The sequence below is a fragment of the Carassius gibelio genome, chromosome B17 (assembly GCF_023724105.1).
Source record: "Carassius gibelio isolate Cgi1373 ecotype wild population from Czech Republic chromosome B17, carGib1.2-hapl.c, whole genome shotgun sequence".
Taxonomy (NCBI): Eukaryota; Metazoa; Chordata; class Actinopteri; order Cypriniformes; family Cyprinidae; genus Carassius; species Carassius gibelio.
The window spans coordinates 23359090-23386159 of record NC_068412.1 but is presented as its reverse complement, the minus strand read 5'-3'; the positions used below and the strand labels follow the sequence as shown (position 1 = coordinate 23386159).

General features: G+C 34.4%; 1 protein-coding gene across 1 annotated transcript in view; it reads left to right on the top strand.

The window, feature by feature from the left end:
• Positions 1 to 7363, top strand: part of LOC127975773 (leucine-rich repeat and fibronectin type-III domain-containing protein 5-like) — a 59228-nt gene extending 51865 nt beyond the window's left edge. Inside the window, exon 3 of the mRNA XM_052579732.1 lies at positions 5732 to 7363. Within this exon, the coding sequence (XP_052435692.1) occupies positions 5732 to 6716 (985 nt within the window). The 3' untranslated portion in view covers positions 6717 to 7363. The remainder of the gene's footprint in view (positions 1 to 5731) is intronic.
• Positions 7364 to 27070: the final 19707 nt, after the last annotated feature.

Sequence of the window (27070 nt, the reverse complement as noted above, 5' to 3'; positions counted from 1 at the left end):
TGGGTTTTTTTGGGAGGGGGGGGGGGGGGTTGGCTTTCACTGCAAAACATTTTTTTTTTCTTCCTTAGTATTTTTGTCTTGTTTTATAGTAAAAATATCTACAAATTCTGGAATCAAGATGTGTTTACTTTACAAGTAAAATTACTCAAGACATGATTTCGTGTTTTATGAAAAAAAAAAAAAAAATCCAAATTATTATTATTATTATTATTATTATTATTATTATTATTATTTATTATTATTGATCAAATAGCAACCTTCTTTCTTGAAACCAACACTGAAGTGACTAAAGCTGCAATTCATTGACTGTCCGCTAGAGGCTGGCTCTAAAAGAGAGTCAGTCCCATAGGCTACCCGTGTTAAAACGCACAACTTTACAGCAAAAACAAATATATATGTGTGTGTGTGTGTTTAAAGCCTGGTACAAAAAGTGGTCTTGGTCTGTGAGGTGGTGAATTTTTGTATAGCTCATCCTTTTAAATTATGTTAAGCCTTAAAGTTCTGCATAATTAGGGGGATGGCCACTTGGGTGACAGGTGTATTGCCACTGCTGTCACCACAGTCACTGAATTAGACTGTGTGTACGATACAGTAAATTAGTATCCCTCTTTTGATATCACATTGTTTTAAATCTATAAACAGAATGGCCATAGCTATTGAAACTGCTTGACCCTTCTCAAACGCAACTCATTTCAGATTGAATTTTAGGTCATAATTAATACAATAGCAGTGTGAAGTAAACACCATCAATGCTTCATCCAATAAATTCATCAGTATTTCACTAAATGTGTACAGCTCTGGACATACTTTTTTATGTGTAAATAATGCAGCACAAAGATTAAAAAAATGGGCTGATATATCAGTATGTGGTTTGTAGATTGAAATTTTAAAAAACATTTTACAATAGACTCTCAGACCAACCAGCAAAAGTAGTAGGAACGATTTGGTTTAAAGGGCAGTTGAAAAAACACAATCAGTCTAGATGCATGATTGAACCGACTTTTGCCCTTTGAGTCAACAGCAAGGTGCTATATAGGCCAGTTGAGAAAAAGATCTTATATTTAGTACATTAGCACAAAAATCCATCACCAGTTTGTGTTGTTCTAATGGATGGATGGATCAATGCTGTGCTTTCTTTCCATGTGAGATGGAAAAGAAATCCATTTCTAATTTTCTCTTAAATGAATAATGCTGGTGTTTTTTGGTGTGTTAGTTTTTGCAGCCTAGCTCTTAGACTGTGCAGTGTTTTTGTCTATCTTTGGTTGGGATTCTTCATACCTGAGCCTTTAGCCTTCAGCCTTTTTTTTCTAACTATAATGCTACACTTCAGTGTTAGGTGTTTATACTTTTAAAGTTTTTATATTTGATAATTTTAGAGTTTTTCAGGACATATTTTCTATCCAAGATTTTGCTAGGATATGCAGAGATAAGTATAATTTCCTAAAAATGTTAAATCAAAATGGTTTTATTAAAATCTTGCTGTTTATTTAAGCATAATAGTCTGAGTGGGAAATGGTACTGTCTCTTTAACTGACTAATGGCGGACAGAGTGAGGGTTTGGAAGACAGAAGAGAGTTTGATAACATAGTGCTGTTTGTCATTTGTTCTCTATTGCAGCTATTTCTGCTGAAAGATACAGCTTGAAACTAGCCTAGTCCGGTTTTACCAGGTGTGGTTTGATTTTTGAAAGAGGTTTTGGGTATTTGGAAGACTGAATACAATCCATGAACCTTTTTGATTCAGATTAGCAAAGGTGTATATCAAGAGCATATTAAAGCGTAAATCTGAATAATAACTGTAGTTTATAGCGTTGATAACATCCAGTCACCATTGTGTGTGTTAGCCAATCTGTTTTAGTGCTATCTCAAACAGTATTTTCTTTCACATACTCTGTGCTCATTAATACATTCTCATAATTACGTTCTTTGCAGACCCGCTAGGGGGAATCAAAAAGAGATTCATTTTTTGGCTGACTTTATCTCAATGGGCTGCTGCAAATGAGCCACAGTCGGCTAATTACAATAACACACACTGGCCATGAGCATTCCTGTTCAATGAGACACACTGCAGAAGCAAAGCCATTACCTCATCATTTGTGTACAGAGCACATTGTGTGGGAAGCTCTTTTCACAAATGATGAAAATGAAGCCCACAGAAAGACTACAGATACATCTCGACCTATTTTTTACTAGAGAAGCAGCTGGCTGATACCCCTTGTTGTTATCAAGTGCTCCCTTCTCAGTTAACACATTTAGCAACAGAACGGTCACAGTGAAACATAGACTATAATCGAATTTTCACCACATAAACAAGGCCAGTGGAATTTGTTTCTGCGATAAAGATGCAGAAAAGTGCTGTGAACTTGTTACACCCCATACGAAATGAAAATATATTTACCAATATATTTCTTACATTTTGTGGTAATATGTTATTTTCCCTTTTTATTTTCTAATATATTATATATTTGAATACATAATATATATTAATGATACATATATTATATAATATATTTCAAAATATACAAATGATTGCCACTTTCAATATATTGCAATATATTGGAAAAAATAAATATATATAAGAATATATGCCTATTATATTACATGATATTTTCCAATATACTGCAATATATTTTTGTTTCATAAGGGACATGCATTCACAGCAGTGTTAACTCGGCGGTAAAGTTACTCTTTCATTATTTGCATGTGCTTTTAAATGTTTCATTCGTCATCTTTATAATAGATAAATTAGTTTAGCTGTAATGCTCAGACAACTTACAAAATAGTAAAACCAACATGACAAAGAATTGTGATAAAATCGTGAATCGTGATATTTAGAAAAATATGTCATATGATATTTTTTCCATATCACCCACCCCTAATTTCACCACTCATAATTGTACCTTCTCTAACACACACACACACACACACACACACAACTTAAAAAGGGCATTACCAGTATTCTTTTTAAAATTATTTGAATTTTGACCTTTGAATTTTTTTTTTTTTTTACTTTTTTTTTTTTTTTGTACTTTATTCAAGTGCCATTGGAAGTGAATTCACTCAATTACATTTATAAGAAAATCATACTTTTTAATCATTGTAATTTAATTGAGATCTTCAAAGTACATAATTCACTACTCATCAGAAAATGTGTTGATGTCTCAGAGGTGTAAAATACTTGAGTTAATTATGCTTCATAATTTTATGGGAGAAATGTTCTCATGTTCTATTGAAACTAAAGACTCAGTTATATTTCTAAGGCAGAAAATCACACCGTTTAGTTCCTTTAATTTAATTTAGACCTTCAAAGTACACACACACACACACACACACACACGCACACACACACATATATATAAATATATTTATTTATTTATATGTGTGTGTGTGTGTAAAATGTGATTGGACACAATTATGGATGAATGTAGTTTTTGATCTAAAACAGTGCATGCTATAACCCTAAGTAAATCTGGCTTTAAATGATCAATGATCAGTATAAAAATAACTACAACATCAACAAAACTGTGCTAAAAAGGACTCTTCTACACAGTTTGAGCATCAGAGTTACTTTAATGAGAAATCCCCTGCTGATTTCATCACTCTTTTTCACAAGCCAAGTAAGTAGCACTCTTGAGGCTACTATTAAATATTAAGCACAATTAAATGTGGAAACTTTTTACTTTCGCTCAAGTACGAATTTAGCTGAACACTTGGCTTTTAATTTGTGTAAGATTGTGTGCACTATAATTGAAATCTCTCTGTCCTTTTTTTTTTTAACCCAGTATTTGTTGTCATTGCCAAGCATTGTAAACTTTTCAACTTCTTTGCGTTCACAGTGCCAGCTGCCTGCTAGTATCGAGAAACTCCTCCACAAAAAGGAAACTTATGCTATCCAGACGTAGCGACACTAATAGAATCTAGGCAGAGAGCTAATTAGATGTTACATTTAACAATGAAGCATCTAGAAATAGGATCTATATATATAAAAATCTCACTGCATAAAATTAGTAATTACTCAAAAACTAGAACCATGCAAATATTGTCAGCTATTTTGTGAAATGTGACCCTAGCAACTAGCTTCTTGACACCATTAAACACACTTTGAGTTACTCAGAGCAACCCTGCAATTAAAATGCTTGGCTCATTCATTTGTATGTACGACGGCGGCCGCTCTCACCACTGAAACGCTTTGACCGGCTGTGGCGCTAGGCAGCTTCTACTGAGAACCTTTGTGCTCCAAATCCAGTCGGTTTGCATGGGGAAATCACAGAGCACTTCTTTCAGCTGGCTGAATGAGCTGAATGTTTGCCAGGCTGCAGAGGAGACAGGTGGGGCGCGTGGGGAAGGATGATAAGAGATGCCATTGTTCACGTCTGAAGCGAACGGTTCAGAGAGTGATAGCAGACCCCAGGCTCCTGCAGGTACAGCAGGACTTCCATAGAGCACCGAAGCAGATTTACCACGGCTTCAGATTTGTGCTCGCTAGATTATGTGATTAAACATGCCTGCAGCAGAGTAAACATGGTAGAGATAGGAGATAGTCCTGATATCATAGTTTGTTTGACGTGTTTATTGTAACATGCTCAGTATAGTATAATGCATACTCTGCATGCATCGTGCCTGAGCCCGATGCAAAAAAAAAAAAAAAAAATTAATTAAAATTTCCTACTTGAATATTAGCATATTTATCAGCAGAGCCCTCCGATGGGCAATCTTTTTTTTTATTCTACTCTCTGCTTAGATTATGAAAATCATATATTTGTCTGGGATTTTGATTTCTGAACACAAATCAAAATGACAATCATACCAGTGGACCCCTTGAAGTAATACCAGTTTTTTTTTTTTTTTTTTTTGTCATTAAATATTGCTTAATTTGTAATTTTTTTTAAATGTGACTTTTATTATATATTTTATTTTTAAACTCCTTATTTTAATAGATTTTTTTATTTTATTTTGTTTTAGATATATCATTTTATCTGTTCAGCAAGGATGCATTATTACATTTATAATGTTACAAAAGAGTCAGTGTCACTGATTTCATCTCTTAAACCAAAAACAGACAGCACTAGTGTATCAATAAATTATTAAAACATTAATGCAGTGTACTTGCTGTTTTTCCCTAACAAATTCATAATTATTATATTTGCCAGTGTGCTGTGGCAAGCCTATTTTGCATGTGCTTGAGTGCTTATTAGACTATTTAGGCAATTATATGCTCATTATTATGAATTATATGGTTTATTAATAAAAGTGCAACTAATAGTAGACTAATGCTTAAAATGAACAACTACAAGTAAACCAGAAAAATCTTTAGGCGAGGGCAGCCCTAGTATTGTACGGATTTGTTCAGTCAAATAAATGCAGACTTGGTGAGCATAAGAGACTTCTTTAAAAAGCATCAAGACTTTATTTATAACCTGAAAACTTTGAACTGTAGTGTATGTATATACTGTGTGTACATGTGTGTACATGAATTGGCAGACAAAAAAAATGGTTGGTGTAGAAATGTTTACAGTACCCAAAACGCACCAACTAACCAAACCCTTATACATATATGTAAGAGATTACTCTCTCAGGGCTACTGCTGAGCTCAAAAAGATGTAAATGAAAATTTTGCAGGAACTGGTACCCCTCTTGAGGTTGTTAAAAAGGTGTAAGGCAGTTTAATAAATGAATGATGAATGAAACATATCATGTATTATTCTAACACTGTTCTTTTCTTCACCCAACAGAATGATTCCCCCAACGAGTAAAAACTTCCTGGTGAATAACCTGGCCGCCGGGACGCAGTACGATCTCTGCGTGCTGGCCATTTACGACGACGGCATAACCTCCCTGACGGCTACGCGGGTTGTGGGCTGCGTGCAGTTCACCACCGAATCTGAATATCTGCGCTGCCACTTCATGCAATCCCAGTTCTTGGGCGGCACTATGATCATCATCATCGGGGGCATAATCGTCGCCTCCGTCCTCATCTTCATCATCATCCTCATGATCCGCTACAAGGTGTGCAACAGCGGCGACTCCACCAAGGGGACCTCGGTCACCGACGTGCACTCGCAAACCAACGGGGCACAATCCCAGGGCTGTACCGTCACACCGTCTGTGTCCAAACAAGCTGCTTTGAGCTTGGAGGAGGGCGAGGGGTGTAAACAGAGCTCCGCCATGCCTCTTCCTCCGCCTCCAGATTCCCAAACCCACACCTCAGAAACCTCCATCCCAGACTGCTCCACCTCCACTTCCCTGGTAAGCCAAAGCTGGACGACTCCCGGCTCTTCAGGATCACTAAAGCCAAAGCGCAAACCAGCGCCAAAGCCTGTCCCAGTGGCCTGCACCGAGCCCAAAGTAGAGGCACTGCTGAACGCAGAGACGCAAAACACCAACCGCAACAACTCCACCGCTCTTCAGCAGCCGGTCCCAACCCCTCCGCCCCCTCCATCCCGCTTCAAAGACACTCCGATTTTAAGGAGGGCTTGTCCGTCTTCGTCCAAGTATATGACACTGCCCGTGGAAGGAGCACGGGCTAAACGCAGGTACTCTTTGAACGAGAACCTGTCGAAACATCACTGCTACATTGGCTCGCAGAAGATGGGCAATGTGTTTTGCAAGCGGAGTATGTCCGTGAACGGAATGCTAGTCCAAATGGCAAACTCAAATCTAGACAGTGAGAAATCTGCATTTTCCAGTTCAGAGTGGATTCTAGAGAGCACCGTGTGAATGTACGAATGCTGGAAACATGACGGAGTGCCTGCATCTCATTGTGTACGTGCTTTTGTGTGTGTGTGAGGGTGTGTATACGAGCTCATAGTATATAAATGTGTGTGATCGAATGAATGTGCACGTTTTGCACCATTTCTTTTGTTTCCATCCACAAATCATATTTTCTGCTGTCTTTTTATTAATTTTTTCTGGAAACCCATGGATTAATGTGGATATTTGCCTTGAGGGAGGTGTTAGAGCCACTCTGAGCAAGATCCATCATCCGAGAGAGACACGCCTCCATCTTCACTGCACACGCCGAGTGTTACGGTAAGAGGAAAGCATCGGTGCCTTCCTGTGTCCTCTTACCAGGGGCTCCTACTGGACACGAGCTTTGTGTCAGTTACACGGATGGAAGGAAACATTAGAGATTTCACAAAAAAGCCTTTCTATTCAAGGAAATGACATTTCCTGCATATTATAGAGGAAAAAAAAAAACAACTATATAAGGACTTGATACTGGGACCTGTTATTAAATTGATATTTTTTAAAAAATCAAAGCGTTTTCTTTTCTGTGACGTTGATTTTGCCTTTGTTTGAAGGCATAAAAAAACCATGTACAGGAAGGCAACATCTGCTGTGTTCTTATGTTGTGTAAAATAATAAAAAAACAAAACTATTCTTTTTGTGTTTTTATGAACGCAGTCTTAGAAGGTTATTTACAAATCCTTTGAAATCTCCCATAATGCCCCTGTGTTTCAGATTTTATGCGATGACACTGTATAGGACCTGCATATTTACAATTCACAGATATATTGAGTGGCTTCATCCAGCTTGGTATTTGCATGAACCCCAAACTATACAGAATAGCAATAGATATCTTAAAAAAATAAATAAAACACATTTCTTTAGTGTAACGGTACATATTCTTAAATATAAATAAAGAATTTTTTAAACAATTAAAATTTTTAAATTAAACTAGTAACATTTTACACAATATAATTTGTCATACTCTTTTTATACGATATTTTTATAAAATATCTTATATATTACCCAACAAACTGCACCAATATTTTCCATTAACATTACTATATAGATTGTTTACAGATATCGTAGTGTGATGGTGCTTTCAGTATGTTATCCTCTCAGTGTGAGCTTCAATCCAACTCAAGGATAATGTGAGGAAATGATCACCTTGGTAACAGAACCTAATTCTCTATGGTTCATCATTCATTAAAGCATCTGCATTATAAGATGATTAAGTTGACAACGCATCACATCATTTACACACTGGCGAATAAGATGTGAAGGGAAAGTGCAAAAAATGTTTGTATTGTGTTAATGACATCATCAATTTGTATAGGGAGGTGACACTTTTTTTTTACACAAGGTGAGTAAAATAAAATGTTTAAAACATGAAGAAATATCCTTCAAGTCTCTGATAAAAATAAAAGTCAAGGTGGATTGACGGCTGTAAAATGTCTCTTTCGAAGTAGACATTCATATGAAGGGTAACAGTTCCTTACAATGGATCTATAAACTATAAATAACATTTTCCTTGTTATGGCCCCTTTAAGCCCTAGACTCTTAATGGTAAGTAGCTTTAGGAAGATCTGTTTGACCACGTATGGATTCCGGCTGGCTGGATCAGATGCGTTACGTCTTTCTTCAGATTTATTGTCTCATACAGAGACTCAGAAGTCAGAGCAGCCATGTATCTCTGCCATCAAGATTTAGCCGAGGACACTGACTTATTAACAGCCCTCACTCCACTTTTCTGTCACAAGTCTTTAATCGGCATGTGTCAGCTCATTAGAGGGAGGAGGAAAGACGAACACTGACAACTGCAGCTAGTCTGCAGGGGAAAATTAAAGCACAGTCGTTAATCACGAGAATGTGTACTCAACTTTGGCACAATGAGCACAAATCACAATTTTATACTGGAATACAATACAAAAATATGTCCTTTCCAAATAATGAAAATAAAATTAATTTTATAAAGTTGTTTACAAATTGCTATATATGCACATAAATGCAAATGAAAAGTAAAAAATGGAGTTGCACATCATTGCATACTGAAAGCTGATTCAATTAATTATGCCAGCTACACAGAGTAAATGGAGATTTAATAATACATAAAGGGCTCAGAACCGAGCCATGGGTTACACCACAAGATATCACTTAATTTGAAAATTAACATTTTTGATTTTAGCTTAATGATTTGCCATGTTGATAACCAATGTCACACATGACGTAATGGATTTGAGAGAAAAAAAAAACGTAAATAAAAATGTGTGTATATATGTATTCACTGTGATATACATAAACTAGAACATGCTATTAAAAAAAAAAAAAATCCTGAATATGGTTTGCTCTTCAGGGATTATTAAAATCAACAGATGTCTTTATAATCTACAGAGTAGTTTTTAGAAAATGTGGGATGTTTCATTTTCCTTTGTTTAGTTTATGAATAAAGCTTGCATTGCTGGATTTTGAGAAGTTTATTTCACATATTCTCTGAAACCAAACATGATTATTATAGGCTTTGCAATGCCAGATGTGCATGATCTTATTTATTTAATCTTATACTTGGAACATGACAGATAATTAATTTCCACAAATATGGTACAGAATATGGAATAAAAAAAAAAAAAAGATCTTCAAGTCTGGATACAATTTTTAAAATATTTTTACAAATAAAGAAAAATACAGTAGAATGTGATACACATCCTTTCAGTCCACATAAACATATGACGTCATAGGTACAAAAATATGTATTTTGGTTCAATCACAAAATGTTAGATTGAAAATGATGTCAAGGTTTGTGTCGGTATTTTACACAGCATTTCTGACATGAGCCAACTCTGACAGCAGTTTGTTTCATCACAAATATACCAACACCCAGTAATCTCTGCTAACTGCCGGAGAGCTGAAAAATCAAATTAGTTGATTTAGAGATTCACTAAATCAAAACACAATCTAAGTCAGTCTCTCTGTTTATATACCAGCCGTCTAATATACCTAACACAAGAAAATAGCAAATAGGCAGCCACATGCAAAAATGCTAATGCATTGCACACCAAACTGAAATAATTTCAAAATTATACAGAGGAAAATGTCAGATCTTTTTTCTTACAAAATAAAGCATGCTTTCATGAACTGTTTTCATTTAACCAGGAGAAGAGATAGATCTGGCTTATGATAAATGATTGGCAAATGTGTAAGCTTGATTGGAAATCCTCTAAATCTACTGTAGCTGTCCTATATTGCTGGACAGAAGATGAACTCTGTACTGTATCTGTAAGGATTTTGGTGCAAAATGTATGAAAGCTTGTTTCTACTATAGGATATATATATATAAAAAAAGGTGCAAAGTTTTGTTCTCATAATTCAGACTTTTTTTAACAATTTGAAAAAAGATAATGACTAGCGCAATCTACTAAGAGCAGTGGAAATTAGCGTAGGGTCACAAACAAACAGAGCTAATAATAATCAATTTGTGTATAATTGTAAATAACAACACCGGTGCAAAATGGGTAATGACATGCTTCTTGAGCATTAAATACCAGTAAATTAACTATTACAAACCACAGTAAGTCCCCTTGCGTGATTCCTTAGATACATTGCTAATGTTTCACTGCATGTCTTTGGTAAATCCTGATGGTAGTTTTTAATGGCAACAACTGTTTGCACTGGTGCAAGTTGTTAGTAAATCTGGTCCTTAGTGTTTTTAATGACATGCTTGCTAAGAGCGACAAGGGGTTTCTATAAGACTTGGATGAATGCATTGCTAACTTTAATAAAGAAAAGAAAAAACTTTCTAGCAATTAAGGTGTCCTTGATGATGTCTTACACCCAGCATTATTGGTCCCTGGTTCTTAATTATTTTCATTTATTAAGTACTGGGTTTAGTGCATTTCACTAATGTAAATTCTTGAAAAAAATAAATAAATAATGAATTAATTAATCAGTGGAAAGCCAGAGCCAAACTCCCAAACTCCATATCAAATATGCCAAGGTTATTTACATTTCTAAACAACGGATCGTAATCTCTGATTAAAAACAAACTTCATTTTGGAAATCAAAGACAAATTTACTGCAGTGACAAAGCAAAAAAAAATCCATTTAGCCATCATTCAATTAGTACAGCTGCGACCCAGAAGCTGCTATTTGATGATTTCCCCCAAAGCTTTGGCTGAGAGGTTTAAAAGCCCCCACTTGCACACTTCAGCAAAGTAGTTTGGTTTTTGTCTGGTGTGTCGTGTCCACAGAACTGGAAGACTAATGAGAATTGATATATGTAGGCGGTCTGATTTCTTTCCATTAGCATTGATTTGCACTTTAAGGAGAGCGTAATTTAACCACATTCTTCTCCACGATAGTTATTCTTGCGTGCAGGGGATGGGGGATGCAAACATCAGGGAAGGATCAAAGGCGAGAGAGTGCTGTGCTTCAAAGAGACCTTCAACATGAACACGCAGGATCCACACTAAGTCTGCCAGACATCTGAGGTGTTGCACTGTCAGTTCCTCAACACAGAAGTGCAGTCATGTTCAAAAAGTTTGTAAGTTCAAAAAGTAAAGGAAAATATTAGAATTGTCAAATCAAGATGGAATTAAAAAAAAAAGTAGAAAATACAAATAATGTACGTACAGTAGGTCAGATACAGGTAGGCCTTTGTTCATTCCATAACATTATTTTTCAATAAAATAAAATTTATTATATTAAAATAAATAAAATATCTTCTAATTCTGTACTTTAGTATAAACTATACACTTGGAATTTTTGTTGATTTTTTTTCCTACAAATGTTAATTTTAGTTTTAGTTATTTTAGTACAAGTTAAACTAACTGTTAATTACTATTATTAATAATTATGAATAATTCATAATGTATTTATTTCAAGTAAAAATTCAAGTATTATTATTATTATTATTTTTAAACAATTTGAGTTACCTAGAAAGGATCACTAGAAAAAAATGCTGTAATTGTGATAACATTTATGAATAATTTGTATTAAAAACAACAACAACAAATGGATTGGAAATTTTGCCAAACATCTGGTTTGTGATAAAGGAATTTACTTCTTTGGTGAACTTTTTTTCTTCCATGTTCCATTCATGACTGTATTTAGTAAATTTCCAGGTTGCAAACTCCTGCTAGAATGAATGAAATGGTCAGTCCTAAAAGGTGTTTTAGTTCTTTAACTTGAAGTCCTGAAAGGATTTGGAAGTGATACACGAGAACAATGATACGGAACCATGCCGTTTATTTTTATGTTGTTATTAGTGAGCAGACAGTTTTATTGAGGTGGAGGGAGCTGAGCTCTTTCACTTGAAGAATGAGGAGTCAAAGACTTGAGATGCAGCAGACTAATATTCCTGCAGATGAACATCTCATTGGTGAGTGACTATATCAGTGTGCCACTTCCCTTTATTCACAACGCTTCTGTATGTCTAACGCATCTGGATTACTGTCAATAATCCTGCCATAAACCTGACACCCACTGATTGGCATTAACCCTGTTGTGAGGAATCTGATGAGGAATCTCCTGACACACATAGAGCTGAGGCTCTGAAGGCTGCAGTGCTGTTACATCACCACACATATTATTTTATGACCACTGGAGGAGTCTGGTATCTACAGAACATAACTTAGCAATTAATAGTTTACAGGTTTAAATCTGTCACTGAGTAGACAACTTGTTTACTTGACTTTAAGATGCCTGATCAGTCCAGTTACGAGTATGTTCTCAGTAAAGGTGCTGACAAGGCAGATTCAGTATCTAGTAATGTTGTTATTCTGTCAGTGACAGTGCAGAGATAGAAACAAGCAAATGATTATAAAGTGAAACTGTTACAGATGGTTAGGATAACTTTAGGTGCTTCTGGTCACTTTGTCATGTTGCTCCTGTTTAGGATGCAGTTAAGGTTGTAACTTCTGCAAATTAATCAAATATATTTTAAAAACAAATAAATATATAAAAATTACATAATAAAAAAAGTAAAATAAATAAGCAAATACATGGTTGAAAGAGAAAAGGCAAAATAATAGTATATACAGCAGGTCTATTATTTTATCTTTTTTTTTTTTTTTAAAGCAGTTATTATTGTTATTTCACAGCAGTTTGGCCACCTTTGTATTGCCCACCCAAAAGTATGACCATTTTTATGATATGATACATGTAATTAATAAGATAAATAAATTAATATATATATATATATATATATATATATATATATATATATATATATATATATATATATATATATACACACACACACACACACACACACACACACACACACACACACATATATATATATATATACAGTAAAATAAATAAATTAATAAAACAAAATCTAGAAAAAAATACTTAAAATAATTTTGCTTTGTTTATGTCACAGCTGCTTGACCACCCAGTATGAAATATTAAATTGACAGAAGTTGTAGATGGTTAGGACATATTTACATGCTTTTACTGCTGATCATTTTGTGATTTTGCACCTGGTTAGGATGGTGCCAAGATTTTAAACTTTTACAATAAAATTTAAAATAAATAAATACAATTATTATATTATATTATATTATATTATATTATATTATATTATATTATATTATATTATATTATATTATATTATATTATATTATTTAAAATAATAATAATAATAATAATAATAATAATAATAATAATAATAATACAAAAATTATAATTACAGGAGGTCAGTTTTCTTTTTGCTGTTTTCAGCAGTTTGGCCACCCAGTGTGAAATACTGCATTGATAGAAATTTTGTTGATTACTTAAAATATAATAAAATATAGTAAATGAACACTTAAAATAAAACAAACAAATACCAAAAAGATTCAAATAAATAAGTAAAATTATTAGACTTACAGTTGTAGATTATTATTTTATTTTTTATTTTTATTTTTTTTCACAGCAGTTTGCTCATCCAGATACTATATTGACCGGAATGTTTGGAACTGCTGTAGAAAACCCAACAGGCCATGACTGAAAGTGTTTCATCAGTGCCCTTTAAAGACATACAACATGAATGAATGTCAAAGTCTCTTATCAAACCCTGCAGCGGATCAAAGGCTGGCTGGCAGAAGATTCCTCCACAATACCTCAGAGCCAGACATGAACCACCAGCTAGAGCTAAGAAGAGCAACGCAAGTCATCAAAGTGGCTACAAAAGCAAACGCTCTCCATCAATGTCACTGAAGCTTCCCCAGATGCAGCTCAAACATGCAGCCAGGCTGAGCTGATTTCCTACTTCTGCTATCGATCACACACCACCAGCCTTTTTCTAGTCAGACAATTGACACTGAGCAAGGGAGAGACACATTTATTGAGGGTCAGGGTTTATCTATGAGCTATACACATTTGATGAAGAGGAACCGGCCATCATTGACACACTGCGTCTTTTAGGAGACCAGCAAAAGATGATAAATCCATTCAAATACTGAGATCAATGTGAGCCCATTACTCATAAGAAAGCTGTTTCTTTATCCTTACAATGTTGGTCAAGTCAGCCAAATGAAAAGCTGAGCACTGTGCGAAAAATCGATGAAAGCATAATGTGGTATTTTCTTGAGGTTATTTACCATTCTTTTATCCTCTTTGAAGTCAGAGGCATTTACACATGTGGCAGATGCTTCACTATTTTTCTTTTCTTTTTCCAGTGTTTTTTATTTATGTTAATCTATTGATCTGGTTGTTGCTAGTGCAGCTACCACAATCAGATATAATAATAATAAAAATAATAATAATATTTAAAAATTTTATAATTTTCAGTTTGCTAGTGCAACTGTCATTACACTGAAAAAATAAAATAAAATACAACTAAATAAATATTTAAAATAAGTATTATTATTGAAATAAATAATTAAATATAAATAATAAGAAATACTTGTAAAAAATAACTACCAAAATTCCGAACCAATAATAATAAAAAATTAAATAATAATAACTGACCATACTGAGATAAAAAAAAAAAAATATATATATATATATATATATATATAAATAATAATAATAATAATAATAAAAACACATTTCTCATGTAATGAAAATCAATGAATGTGAATTTGCTAGTGCAATTATTATTATACTGGAGATAATTTATATATATATATATATATATATATATATATATATATATATATATATATATATATATATATATATATATATATATATATATATATATATATATATATATAAACCAGTTCATCATTGTCAGAAGCCTTCAACTATACTACTTTATTCTTTACAACATAGTTTGCACTGTGATTCTGATGTGTATCTGTTTTGTAGGACTAAATGGCTCAGACAGTTCTGGGTGGAGATCAGGCCATCCCATGATGTGCTGGGCAGGAAGAGGACCTGCACACTGCCAGCTGTGTTTCCAATCATGGAGATTAAGTCCTGAGCCTGGAGGTTTGGGTTTGACTTTGGTTTAGTCTAAGCAATCTGTCCCAAGCTCAGGATACGGACGACTCTCTGGCAGTCAGTTTCCCTGTTCAAGGGTTCAAACCTGTTTTGATACCTTGAAATAAAACCAACCGCTGCAGCAAAAAAAAAAAAAAAAGTTTGATTCAGTGCAATGTTATGAGAGATGCAGTCATTGTTTTTCTGGAAGTTTAAAGCACTTTTAACTGTGACAACCTCATTTTAAATGAGATGACTTGGGTAGACAGACGTTTCTTGATGTTTATTATTTTACTATTGCCTGCTGTGTCAGATTTCTGTCAACATGCCAGAACACATGCAAATGCATACAATAGATTAGAGAAAGCTTTGAAAGATTAAGTCATAGTAAATTTTCCAATGCAGAGTGCAAATGAATGAAAGGTTGGAAGGCTACTTGCTTTGCAGATACCAGTGAACTTAGTATTATCATGGCAAATCTAAAACATCTGTATTTACAATTTACAATTATATTTAGTCATTTAGCAGACACTTTTATACAAAGCCACTTACAAAAGAGGACAATGGAAGTAATCAAAATAAAAAAGAGCAATGATATGCAAGTGCTATAACATGTCTCAGTTAGAACTGAGCCCCGAGGCACCCCCATAGTTAAATGTTGCGACTTGGACACCTAACCTCTGCAAGACACCTTGAAGGACTTATCTGAGTGGTATGACTCAAACCATGGAGTGCGGTTACTGAGATGCTCTTTGCCAATATGGTTGACAGGACGATTAACGCGTATACGCGTTATGAGTCATTTTCTCCTGATAACCCCGAAAATAACTTAAATTACACTTTCAGTTTTGATCGTACAGATAAGAGAAATACATCACTCGAATCTGTAAAGGGTCTACTTTTTTTAATACAGACATAATAACAACAGAACTTTGTGCACTTATAAAATAAAGATGTCAAAAGAGGCGAACAGATACAGCAAGATAAGTACTGAATATTTGGAATTAGCTCTTGCTTAGGCCTTCAACAACTGAGAGTAAGGCAGTCTCAGTTGAAAGTCCACTTCTGAAACCAGACTGGTTGCTGTCGAGGAGGTTGTTCTGTATGAGAAACGCAGAGACTTGGTTGAACACAGCTCGTTCAAGTGTTGTTGCAATGAAAGGAAAAAGGCAAACTGGTCTGTACATCTCTAAAAGAGATGGATTAAGGGTGGGCAACTTAAGTAGTGGGGTTATACGAGCCTGTCTAAATGCTGAGAGGGAAACACCAGTGTGAAGAGATGTGTTAATGATGTGAGTGAGTGCATGCACAACTGCAGGAGAAAAGGACTGAATGAGATAAGATAGAATAGGATCAAGAGGACAAGTAGGACAAGAGGAGACTTCTGCCTCAGAGAGTGAAGAGAAGGATGTAAATAAGTAAATGTTGGCTGGTAAGATGTGCTTGACAGATTGTGGCAGGGAAAGTTGTGCACTGATGGTTTTAATTTTTATTAATGAAGAACGTGGCAAAGTCGTCAGTTGTTAGAGTTGATAAAGGAGGGGCACGAGGATGACAAAGGAGGGAGGAAAATGTTTTAAAGAGGATGCAAGACTAATTTTAATTTGATAGTCTGTCCTTTTAGCAGTGGAGACATTAGCGTCAAGGAATGAATGGCTCGAATAGTGCCTTCTGTAATAAGAAATGTGCTACCTTTGGTTAGCTGGGACAGTGTGTGTTGTGATTGGCAGCACTTGGCGCCTGGTCAGGAAATGTCATGCCCCTTACCATAGCCGCCTTCTGCCAGTGTAAATATTGTATCAAAATCAAATCAACAATTTAAACCTGGATGATTTTATCCACTCTTAAATTAATCTGACTTAGGAAAGCTAGTATGTCTCCAACATAGTGATCAAAGTCTGCGTCTTCTGTAGTGCATATCAACAAGGTCTCGTCCCATTCGTCGGTATTTGTGATATCACGAATCCCGGAAAATATTTGTTGTAGTCCAAATTAGTCATTCGTTGTAGTTTTTGAAAAGTGATTTCTGTTAAATAAAATATATCATTTTAAAATTGGACTTTGAGCTTTTCAACTTGTTTTTTTTTTTTTTTTGTGCTCAAACAGCAACATTTTAGACTAACTAGAGTTGAAAAGGTGAAAAGCATAATGGCACTCCTTCAAAACAAGTCTGATTCATATGGAAACCCGTTTCCACGACAACATAAAGACTTGGTGTTTCATTGTAAGGTATGGCTGATGGAATAAAGGTTGGTTTAAAGGATATTTTAACATTGTTGAATGTTAATTGATATTGAAATGTGATTAGTTTCTAAATTATGTCACAACTCACACCTTCAATAAACTGAGCTTGTAAACAAAATAGCATAATAAACATCATAATTAATATGACATTTTGGAATGTTTTAACCTATAATATGCTACAACATTGATGTAATATTGTTATGATATAAAGAAATCGTTACTTTGAACAGGTTTATTAAAATAAACTATTTGAAATAATCAATTAACAGAAATGAATTAGACTTTATTAATAATCAAGAAGCACGTTCTCTAGTCACTCGCATCAAATGCACAAGATCAAACAAGACATGTAACGTGCTAAACAATAGCAGGATTCAGTGATGTAAACATGAATTAAAATGTCTTATTTCATCTTTTTGAGAGAGGCTCTCAAAGGCAGGAAGAATGCTATTTTGGTCTGGAGTCTACTGTAGAGGGACATCTCATTATGATAGATCTGTCACTTTCTCTCGCAGTCTTTTAGATACAATCCTGTTGAGTAGCCTCAAATCAGTTATTCTGTGTTTCTCAGAACTTCAAGGATGGGGAGGGTCTGTTTAGCAAAGCTCATCATCACAAGATGTGACGGGAACCCAAAATTCCCATTCACAGTTAGAACGTTGCTGTAAAAGAGCCTTATTAATAAATAATTGGGTTCAATCATTTTTTTTTTTTTTTTGGGAAGCCCTTTTACATTCAGAAGTTGTGTTTTTGGGGTAGTAAGCACTTTGAAACAAATTTAAAAAGATCTGCAGGTGTGCATTATGCAAATGACTCCTTCTCTTCAGCTTTAGGAGCTCTGAGCTGCTTCAGCCAGTGTAATGGCTTTCAAAGAAACCCCAGAGGTCCATTATACTGAATATAATTGTCCATTTGTCCTGTTCTAAAACCAAACTAAATGTGACTTTTTGCCATTAAACGGCTTCCTCGTTAACAATGACTTTAATAGACTGTATGAATAAGTCTCAAAGTGGATATGTTCAAATAAAAGCATAAAGGTTTCAATTCACAAACATAGGCTTTTTATTTTACTCTGTAGTTGGGTATTTGCATATTCCATTAGCACCCAATTAAAGGAGAATATACTGTATCACCACATCATACATACTTTATGTGCACAAATGTGCTCATCGTGTCATTTTAAACAAGGATTATTATGTTTTATTTACTTATTTTGTTGAATTCATTATTTGACAGGGACACTGCACAGTCAAAAAAACTGCCCCAGAATTAGCTACAGAGCTAAATTTCATCTGCTGTCCCTGGGCAGGAGAATACCAAAACAAATTACATGACAAAAACATCAGTATAATACCATGTACAATAAAATCCCCACACAATTTAAGAGATATAAAGTATAATCCCCTAAATACTGTAGGAACTACAATCCAATATACTTATAATCTGGTACATTTTGTAATTTTTTAACATTAACTAATATATCTGGTTGGACCTCCTCCTTCTTTTTAATTTTAATGTGCAGAAAGGCACTCTTATGAACATTTAATGTTAAGTTGAATGTTGCATGGGGTAAACCACTAAAAAAAATTGTCATTGACTTTATCATTTTTCATCGAGTGAAAGTTCTCAAGAATGTAAGAAAGGATTCAACAAGAAAGGTACGTTCTGATCTGCTCTTTGTAGTGAACTTGACGGGGCATTTTCAGTGTAATGCCTATACAAAGTGCTCATGCTCAGCCCGACACTCTTTCACACACCATCAGAAACAAAATGATTGTGATTGATATCTCATTGATATTAGACAATGAAATTCACTGATCAGTTGCTCACCATTTTAGCATAAAACAAAGTTTGCCTTAAAAAAGAGAGAGAAAAGGCATATAAACCATCATTTAAACATTTGGGGTTAATAAGATTGATTTATTGATATTGATTGACTTCATTTTCTCTACAAATTAATAATTTTATTCAGCATGGAAGCATTAAACTGGCCAAACATGACAGTATGAATACATTCATAAAGATTACTTTTTCAAATAGTAGCTGTTTACTTGTCACTTTACATTCATCAAATAGTTTCTTTTTTTATCATTGTTTCTAGAAAAAAATATTAACTGTTTTCAACAAATATAAAATTGGACTGCCTGACATAAGCTGGAAATGTGTATTGTTTGGGTAGGATATATCACTGAGTGAGCTGGGTGGGTGAGATAAATGCATATATTTTAGTCGCATTATTTCTCAGTAATTAAATTAATGCCATCCCTATATATAATTGTATAAAAATGCACAAACTTTGCTATTCAAGACTCAGAGTCTTTGTTTGATGATGTTGCCAGGGTTTCGAATGAACAAGCTTTGTCAAGTGAATGAAACTTCTGCAGATATGCCCTGCAATGTGGGGAGCAGTGAACACCGCGTCGAGACCCTTTGAATCAGAAAGCAGTTTAGGAAAATCGCTGAGCTCTGTGGCCGTGTTTGTGTTTGGTGTTGATTACAGCAGTATCCCAGCTGTGTAGTATCTGAAATTAAATCACTCATGTCTGCCACACAGTTGAAACAAATTTTCCTCTCTCATTAAATGCTACTGCTTGTGATAAAAGTACCTGAAGATAAGTGTTGGCAAGCTAATATTTGATGGTTTCTGTTCTGTCACCAAACAAAACTCAACAATGTGGCCCCATTCACTTTTCGAGAGGAGTGAAAATGAACAATGCGACAGTTCATTTAATAGCTATCCATTTAAACAGAATAAACGTGCGGCGAATTCTAATGCACCACTTTTACAACACCAGCCAAAGCTTTCAGGTTAAATGATAAATTCTTTTCAGGATACAAATTAATTCTAGAAAGGTGATTTAAAAAATAATAATAAAAAACTGAACCTACTATATCTATCAGTGGTGAACTGTAAGCAAACCTTCAGTCTTCTGTACTGAACAGTTATAGGCAACCTATCTTTGAAGAAATTAGCTTTGCTATTGCTTCAGAAGCTCTTCTGGTGCTTTTTTTTTCAAAAAGTGTTGAAAAAAATTGGTCATTACAACTGTCGTTGTATAGACAAAGAGCATAAAGATTCATTATAATTCCATGTTAAAAACAACACTATATTAAGGGTTGACCGAAATAACGGTATAAAACGAAATAAATTTGGCCTACATTTATAGGTCTACATTTTTGAATATCATGTAGGTTATGCCAGTGTTTTCTGTCGCACTGAATGTTCAACAATACGGCATAGGAAATGATATTTTCCCTGAGTTGTCTGTCTTGTAAGTCTGTGGTGAAATAATAAATAAATAAATAAATAAATTGCATGTCTATTTGTCACAAAAACAAACACAGCTTGAGGAGAGCAGTGCAGTTAGATTAATGAACACTGTTACTGAAATCTGTTACTGAATCTGTTACTGAAAATGCTTACTTACTGAACTTTTAAATGCTGTCATGCAAATGTCCATGTACTAGATGAAAAATTAACATTTTATTTGTATCCAATGATTTGAAAAGCAAATAAATGAATAGCTGATGGTAATTAAATTCAATTTCTGTATGTTTTAAATGCACTCTGTGTTTCTTCCTCTAGAAAAATGCAAATGCGTTTCTAGGAGGAGTTCAGAAGTGCCATAACCAACCATTCATCCAAAAACAAACCAAACATTAAATAGAACATAAAAATACAAATGTTTTCCTGCAGTGCTTATAATAGGAAATAATGCTAAACCTCACTACTTAGACCTTTAATCTCTGAGCTGTCATTTGAAGACATTTATGGAATGAGGATGGTCTGCGTCTTAACATTTTAAGTCTCATCTTTTTTTTTTTTTTTTTATTGTGTGTGTGAAACTGAGAACAGTGTAGCAGTAGAGCTGATGTATCACAGACATATTTATTTCAGCTGTTTTATAAAACTTCATGAAAACGTGAGACGCCTGTAAATCAGAATAATGAGGCAATAATAATCAAAATGATGTTATTGAAGCCAATATTTGAAATGATGTGTATACCTTTGTCCTACAGGAAAGGACAGGCAAGAAAGGAGCTCATCACTCATTCATGTATTCCATATCAGTGAAGGGTGAGTACATTTTACCTTTCTCTGTTAATTATTAAAGCTCGTTCTTATTACGCCGTGCTGACAGGTGCCATTCTCCGGTGCAATAGCCCGGGTTTAAATTCCAGGGTCCTGCTCTAAAAATATAAAGCTGATTTTTGGTTATATTAGTATTAATGGAGCTTATAAATATAGATGATCTATATTACAGGAGATTCTATCTCCTGCTTGGCTAAATGTGGGAAGTGACCCTTAGTAGAGCACTTACTGTGCCTCGGTAGGCCTCTGCTTTTCTAACAATAGCAACATTTAAGGAGCTTGTATACTTTAATGGCTGGTCTTTAGATGAAACACCTCATTGATATCCAGTGTTGCTTCTCAATGCTTCGATGACATTTGACAAAGCATCTCTGTGATTATTGCTTCCACTAAACACTCTCAGGAATATGTCAGTCTTAAAGGGGGGGTGAAATGCTCGTTTTCACTCAATATCCTGTTAATCTTGAGTACCTATAGAGTAGTACTGCATCCTTCATAACTCCAAAAAGTCTTTAGTTTTATTATATTCATAAGAGAAAGATAGTCTGTACCGATTTTTCCCGGAAAAACACGAGCGCCTGGAGGCGTGACGTGTGGGCGGAGCTAAAGAATCACGAACGCAAGTTGCGTTGACAGCGTTTGGAAGCTGTGACAGCTGAAACTGAACGAGAGCAGCAGCAGCAAGGACTCGCTCGAGCGGGGCTTGAACCCGGGTCTCCGATGGGAGGCGGACGCACTAACAAGGAGGCAGAGATATTTGAAGCAGTTTTACTTACCGCCTGTATTTCCAACACACTTCACACTCCACAATTCCTTAAGAAATAAACGATACGCAAATCCGTCGTCAAACTGGGCTTTGTTTGTAAAACAAGCATTTTAGAAATGCAGGGAACAAACACAAACACTGGCACAACTCTGTTGATGCTCTGTAAAAATAAACTCCATCCACTGGTCCCTTAATGCTGTTTTTTTTTTTTGGTAATCTGTGCAGGGTTGTCTTGCCCTGGCAACCAAAAACACACTTCTTTTGTGACATTTCGCGACGCTCTCGCTCTGATCAGTGAATCGCTCTGATCAGTGAAATGTGTGTGCTCAGCCTCGCTATACGGGAGCGTGCGCTCTTCCGGCAGAAGTGCCCTCAGGACCCATATAAGGAAATTCTGCTCCATCTAACGTCACACAGAGCCATACTCGAAAAAAAACTTTCCGAAACTTGTGACAAACCGGAAGGAGTATTTTTGGAACAGAAATACTCCTTCAAACGTACAACTTAATTTTTGAAACTTTGTCCATGTTTAGCATGGGAATCCAACTCTTTAACAGTGTAAAAAACTCAGTATGCATGAAATAGCATCCCCCTCCCCCTTAAAATAATAATAACAAATAATATTGCTCATAGTGTTACTTTTCTTGTGTTTTGGGCTCTATGAACACAATAAGTTGCACGCTGGTCTTCATTCATTGTTTTTCATATGATAACATTGATCTGTGATCTATAATCTTGTTTGCGTCTTGAGAAATACTCCATCACATTGAGTCTGAAAATACAGCCAGTGTTCAGATGATTTATTAAGGACACTGATAAAGCAATGATCATCACTCAGAATTTGTCATTCTGTCCTATGCAGAAGAGTATTTTATGATGAATAGTTAGAGCAGCTGTTTTGGGTTATACAGTTCTTTTATAATATTATTACAATAAGGACAACTTTTATATTGGCAAGTAGGCATTGTGAATGGCTAATTATCACTGTCAGTAACTTAAGCACATTGTGAGAGTAAGAGTGTATGTGTGTGGGAGGAAAAGGTCAATGGTCAGTGATTGGCAGATGTACAGCAGTGAAGAAAAGCCAACTGGCACTTTGCATGAATATGGTATGGGCTCTTAAAAATAATGAAGCATTTTCAGCTCATTTTTCTCTTTTTCAACTAAGTTTCAGTGAAAGAAATTGCTTTAGGAAACTTTGAGGGTACATCTCAGGAGGCCATATACAACACAATCTCATAAAACAACTTTTGTGAGCTGCTTTAATTTGTACATACATTCAATTATAATACAAACATAAACAATTGTTGTTCTTTTTGCATTTTGTTATAGCCTAAATCTGGCTTAAAACCATTATTTGTGTAGTTGTAATTTTCTATCTTAGCGAAAAAAATAAATAAAATAAAATAAGTATTGTTTAACTCATAATTTTGTTAAACAAAAAAAATAATGTTTAAAATATTTATGCAAAATTAAGATGTTTTCATCCTTAAATTCTCTTTTCTGGTCAAAACCAATGAGCCATAATCCATAATACTGCTTCCTCCAAGGAAAAGCCTTTCACATCAAAATCCAACGGTATTTTTGTTTAGAACTGTTTTTACTTGCAAAACTGCATATTTCTCTCATCTTTTCACTATAGAAAGAAGTGTTATGTATAGATGACATGATTTTTTGATTACAGTTTGTGGATTTTTGTGGTGTTTTTATCAGCTGCTTGGACTCTCATTCTGACGGTACCCATTCACTGCAGAGGACCCATTGGTGAGTAAGTGATATAATTTCTCTGTTTTGATGAACAAATACATCTACATCTACATCTAGAATTCCCTGAGATTGAGTATATTTTCAGCAAATGTTCAATTTGTGTGAATTATTCCTTTAATATTTAGATACAGTCAAGGCGGTCAAGACCTCTCAGGTGGGACAGGCCAAAATCACTATTTGTAGGATCTGTTTATAACAGCTACTTTGAATGTTAGGTTAAGATAATAGTTTATCTAACATATCCAATTGATCTTGTGACAAAAAAAGAAAAAAAAAGAAAAGTGGACTCTATTCCTATAAAGTACTATCTTTGCGGCCGCAGTGAGAACACAATCTACGCATCAGTGAGCCCTGAAACTCTGTCTCACAGCTCAGCTCATTTGAGTCCAGAATCAATTAAAATCCGAATATAATCTTCGGCCTTCATTCTAACGATCCCATGCGCTGTGTTTGTAGAGATATTCAATTTAAAGCCAAAAGCCCTGCACACCCACTCTCATCCAGCTACTAACAGACTCACTTCACAACATATTCATTATACAAAGTCCAATTATTCTTTTATTCACCATTTAAAAAAAACACTAGTTCAACTCCACACACAAAAAAAGAACTGCCGGTGCCTAATTATAGGTGACTGCAGCTTAGTTGTCTTATAACCAGCTTCTTGCTCCGCAGCACAGGTTGTTGATGCAAATTATTAGCAATTTGTCATTGACCTGATAGACTGCAGTATCCAGTATCAGAAACACTGAGATGGGATGAGCCAGCCTTTTATGTTGTTTCAGTATTTTGAATAATTGAAAAATAATTTGCTCTTGTGATACTAAGGAGCAATGAGAGTTGCTGTTGCTGCTCTCCTGCTGGCTTTTAGTTTCATTTCTCCCATGGTCAAGAGATCATTTATAGTAACCTCTTCTTTTATATCATGATGGCCTAAAATATAAAATGCCAGAAGCATGATAGACGAGCACACACCAGTTTCTAAATAGACAAATAAACAATACACCTGCCAAGCAGCTTAATTCTTTATACTGACTATAGGTGGTTTGTGTTTACATAATTTTAGATGGAGGACATTCATTCAGGACTTAGAAATGGAAATACAGTACCATTTTTATAAAGTACAATATTTAAAAATATTTTAAATATCATAATTTGTAAAAAAAAAAAAAATTGTGAATGGTTTGATGCTTTAATTATCTTGACAAAAAGAGATCATGTTCCTTTTTCAGGAGTTGTGTATCCAGTGTTTGAGAAAATAAAGGTCATTATTAATAACTGAGCACATATGTAATAGTTAGAAAAATCTGTATTGTATCTGAATAACAGAAATAATGGCCTCTATTGAAATTACTTTTGCGATAATCTCCTTGCAATATTCATACTGCAGTTTGTATATCAGTGTGGTGTCTCTAATGGTTAGAGTTATGTAATTGCTTTTTACACAGCAAAATCTGGAAATGCTTTAAAGCTTTTAAAGAAAGCGCTGCATCTTTAATTCATGAAGTTTGATAGTTATATTTGCATTCAGTCTTATCATGCTTTCACCATGGCCCATATGTAGACACAGCATCTCTGGAGTCTCCACAGGCCAATCACACACTTCACTGCACACTGCACTGCCATGATGTTGATACAATTCATTTTGTATTATTCATTTTTTATACTATCAATATGATATTGTAATATATAAAATTATTTAATACAATTCATAAAAATGAGAAATTAATTTGTCATAAATACTTTTAATAAGAATTTTTATAATATATGAAATTAAACATATTAAACATTAATTTACATATTTTAAGTCATTATGTTTGTATATTTTATATGAATATCCCTAAATATACATCAGGACTACATCAGAGCTGTTCAGAATTATAATACTTTTTATTTTTATCAATATTATCATTTGTTAAAACACAATTATAATGCCATTAAAAATATGAAAATTATTCATAAAATGCATATTTTATATGTAATTATATTTTATAATTTTGCTTTATATTTATACATTTACTTTTATCATGTCAGTATTTTTAAAGAAGGAAATAAACACTTAATGATATATTAAATAGTTATAAACACTTAATAATATATGCAATAATAATACAATAATAAATAAATAAATAAATAAATAAATAAATAAATAAATAAATAAATAAATAAATAAATAAATAAATAAATATAATAATAATAATAATAATAATAATAATAATAATAATAATAATAATAATAAATGTAATTATATTAAGTTTAGCAAATTATTATTCTTCATATGTATATTGAATATGTAGTAGTACTCAGGGCAGAACATTGCACTGAAAAATGCTGCGCTTTTATGCACTTTTAATATTTAAGATCTATGAAGTGTTACCAAAAAAAGTTGTATGTTCAGGCTTGGTGTTAGATGATACTGCTTACACCTGTGGATTACATTACTACACGCGCCGCTATGATTCAATTTCAGCTGAAGGATAAACCCTCCCAAATGAAGTTGGCTCCATATTTTAAAGTCCCCAACTCCATCCAGAGCGTGACAAATACCGCTGGGCTGAGGATGTCCCCTGAGGAACGGGCTGTAAAATAGACCGCTCTAATATTCATTCCAGCTCATCTTCTCTTCCAACACAGATGCTATTAAAATGCAAACAGTTTAAACACTTTGCTGCCTACCATTAAAACAAAATGATATGCATATAATTAAGTGGCCGGCTGTCCTTGAGTGTGTCTTTGCAGGATCATATTCTCTGTGATTTATCTAGTGCATTCTGCTCACAGCCCTTTAGTAAACATGATTGAATCTCTAAAGATCCTGCTGTAATCTGGGCCGTGTTTGACGCAGAGGTATTATGTTCAGTTTGGTCGTGTTGCGCCATCGAAGGGTCGCATTTCCAACAGCATCAGGTTCGCAGCGCTCACTTAACGGCATAGTACTGCACCCATGGTCAGATACTTGATCGCAGGGCCAGGAAGTGCTGGAATCAATCAATGGCATCTGTCAATGGCTTTTCAGCCACCAACTGCATCTTCTCATTCATTGTCAATAGTCCTTTCTCGTCGTATAAC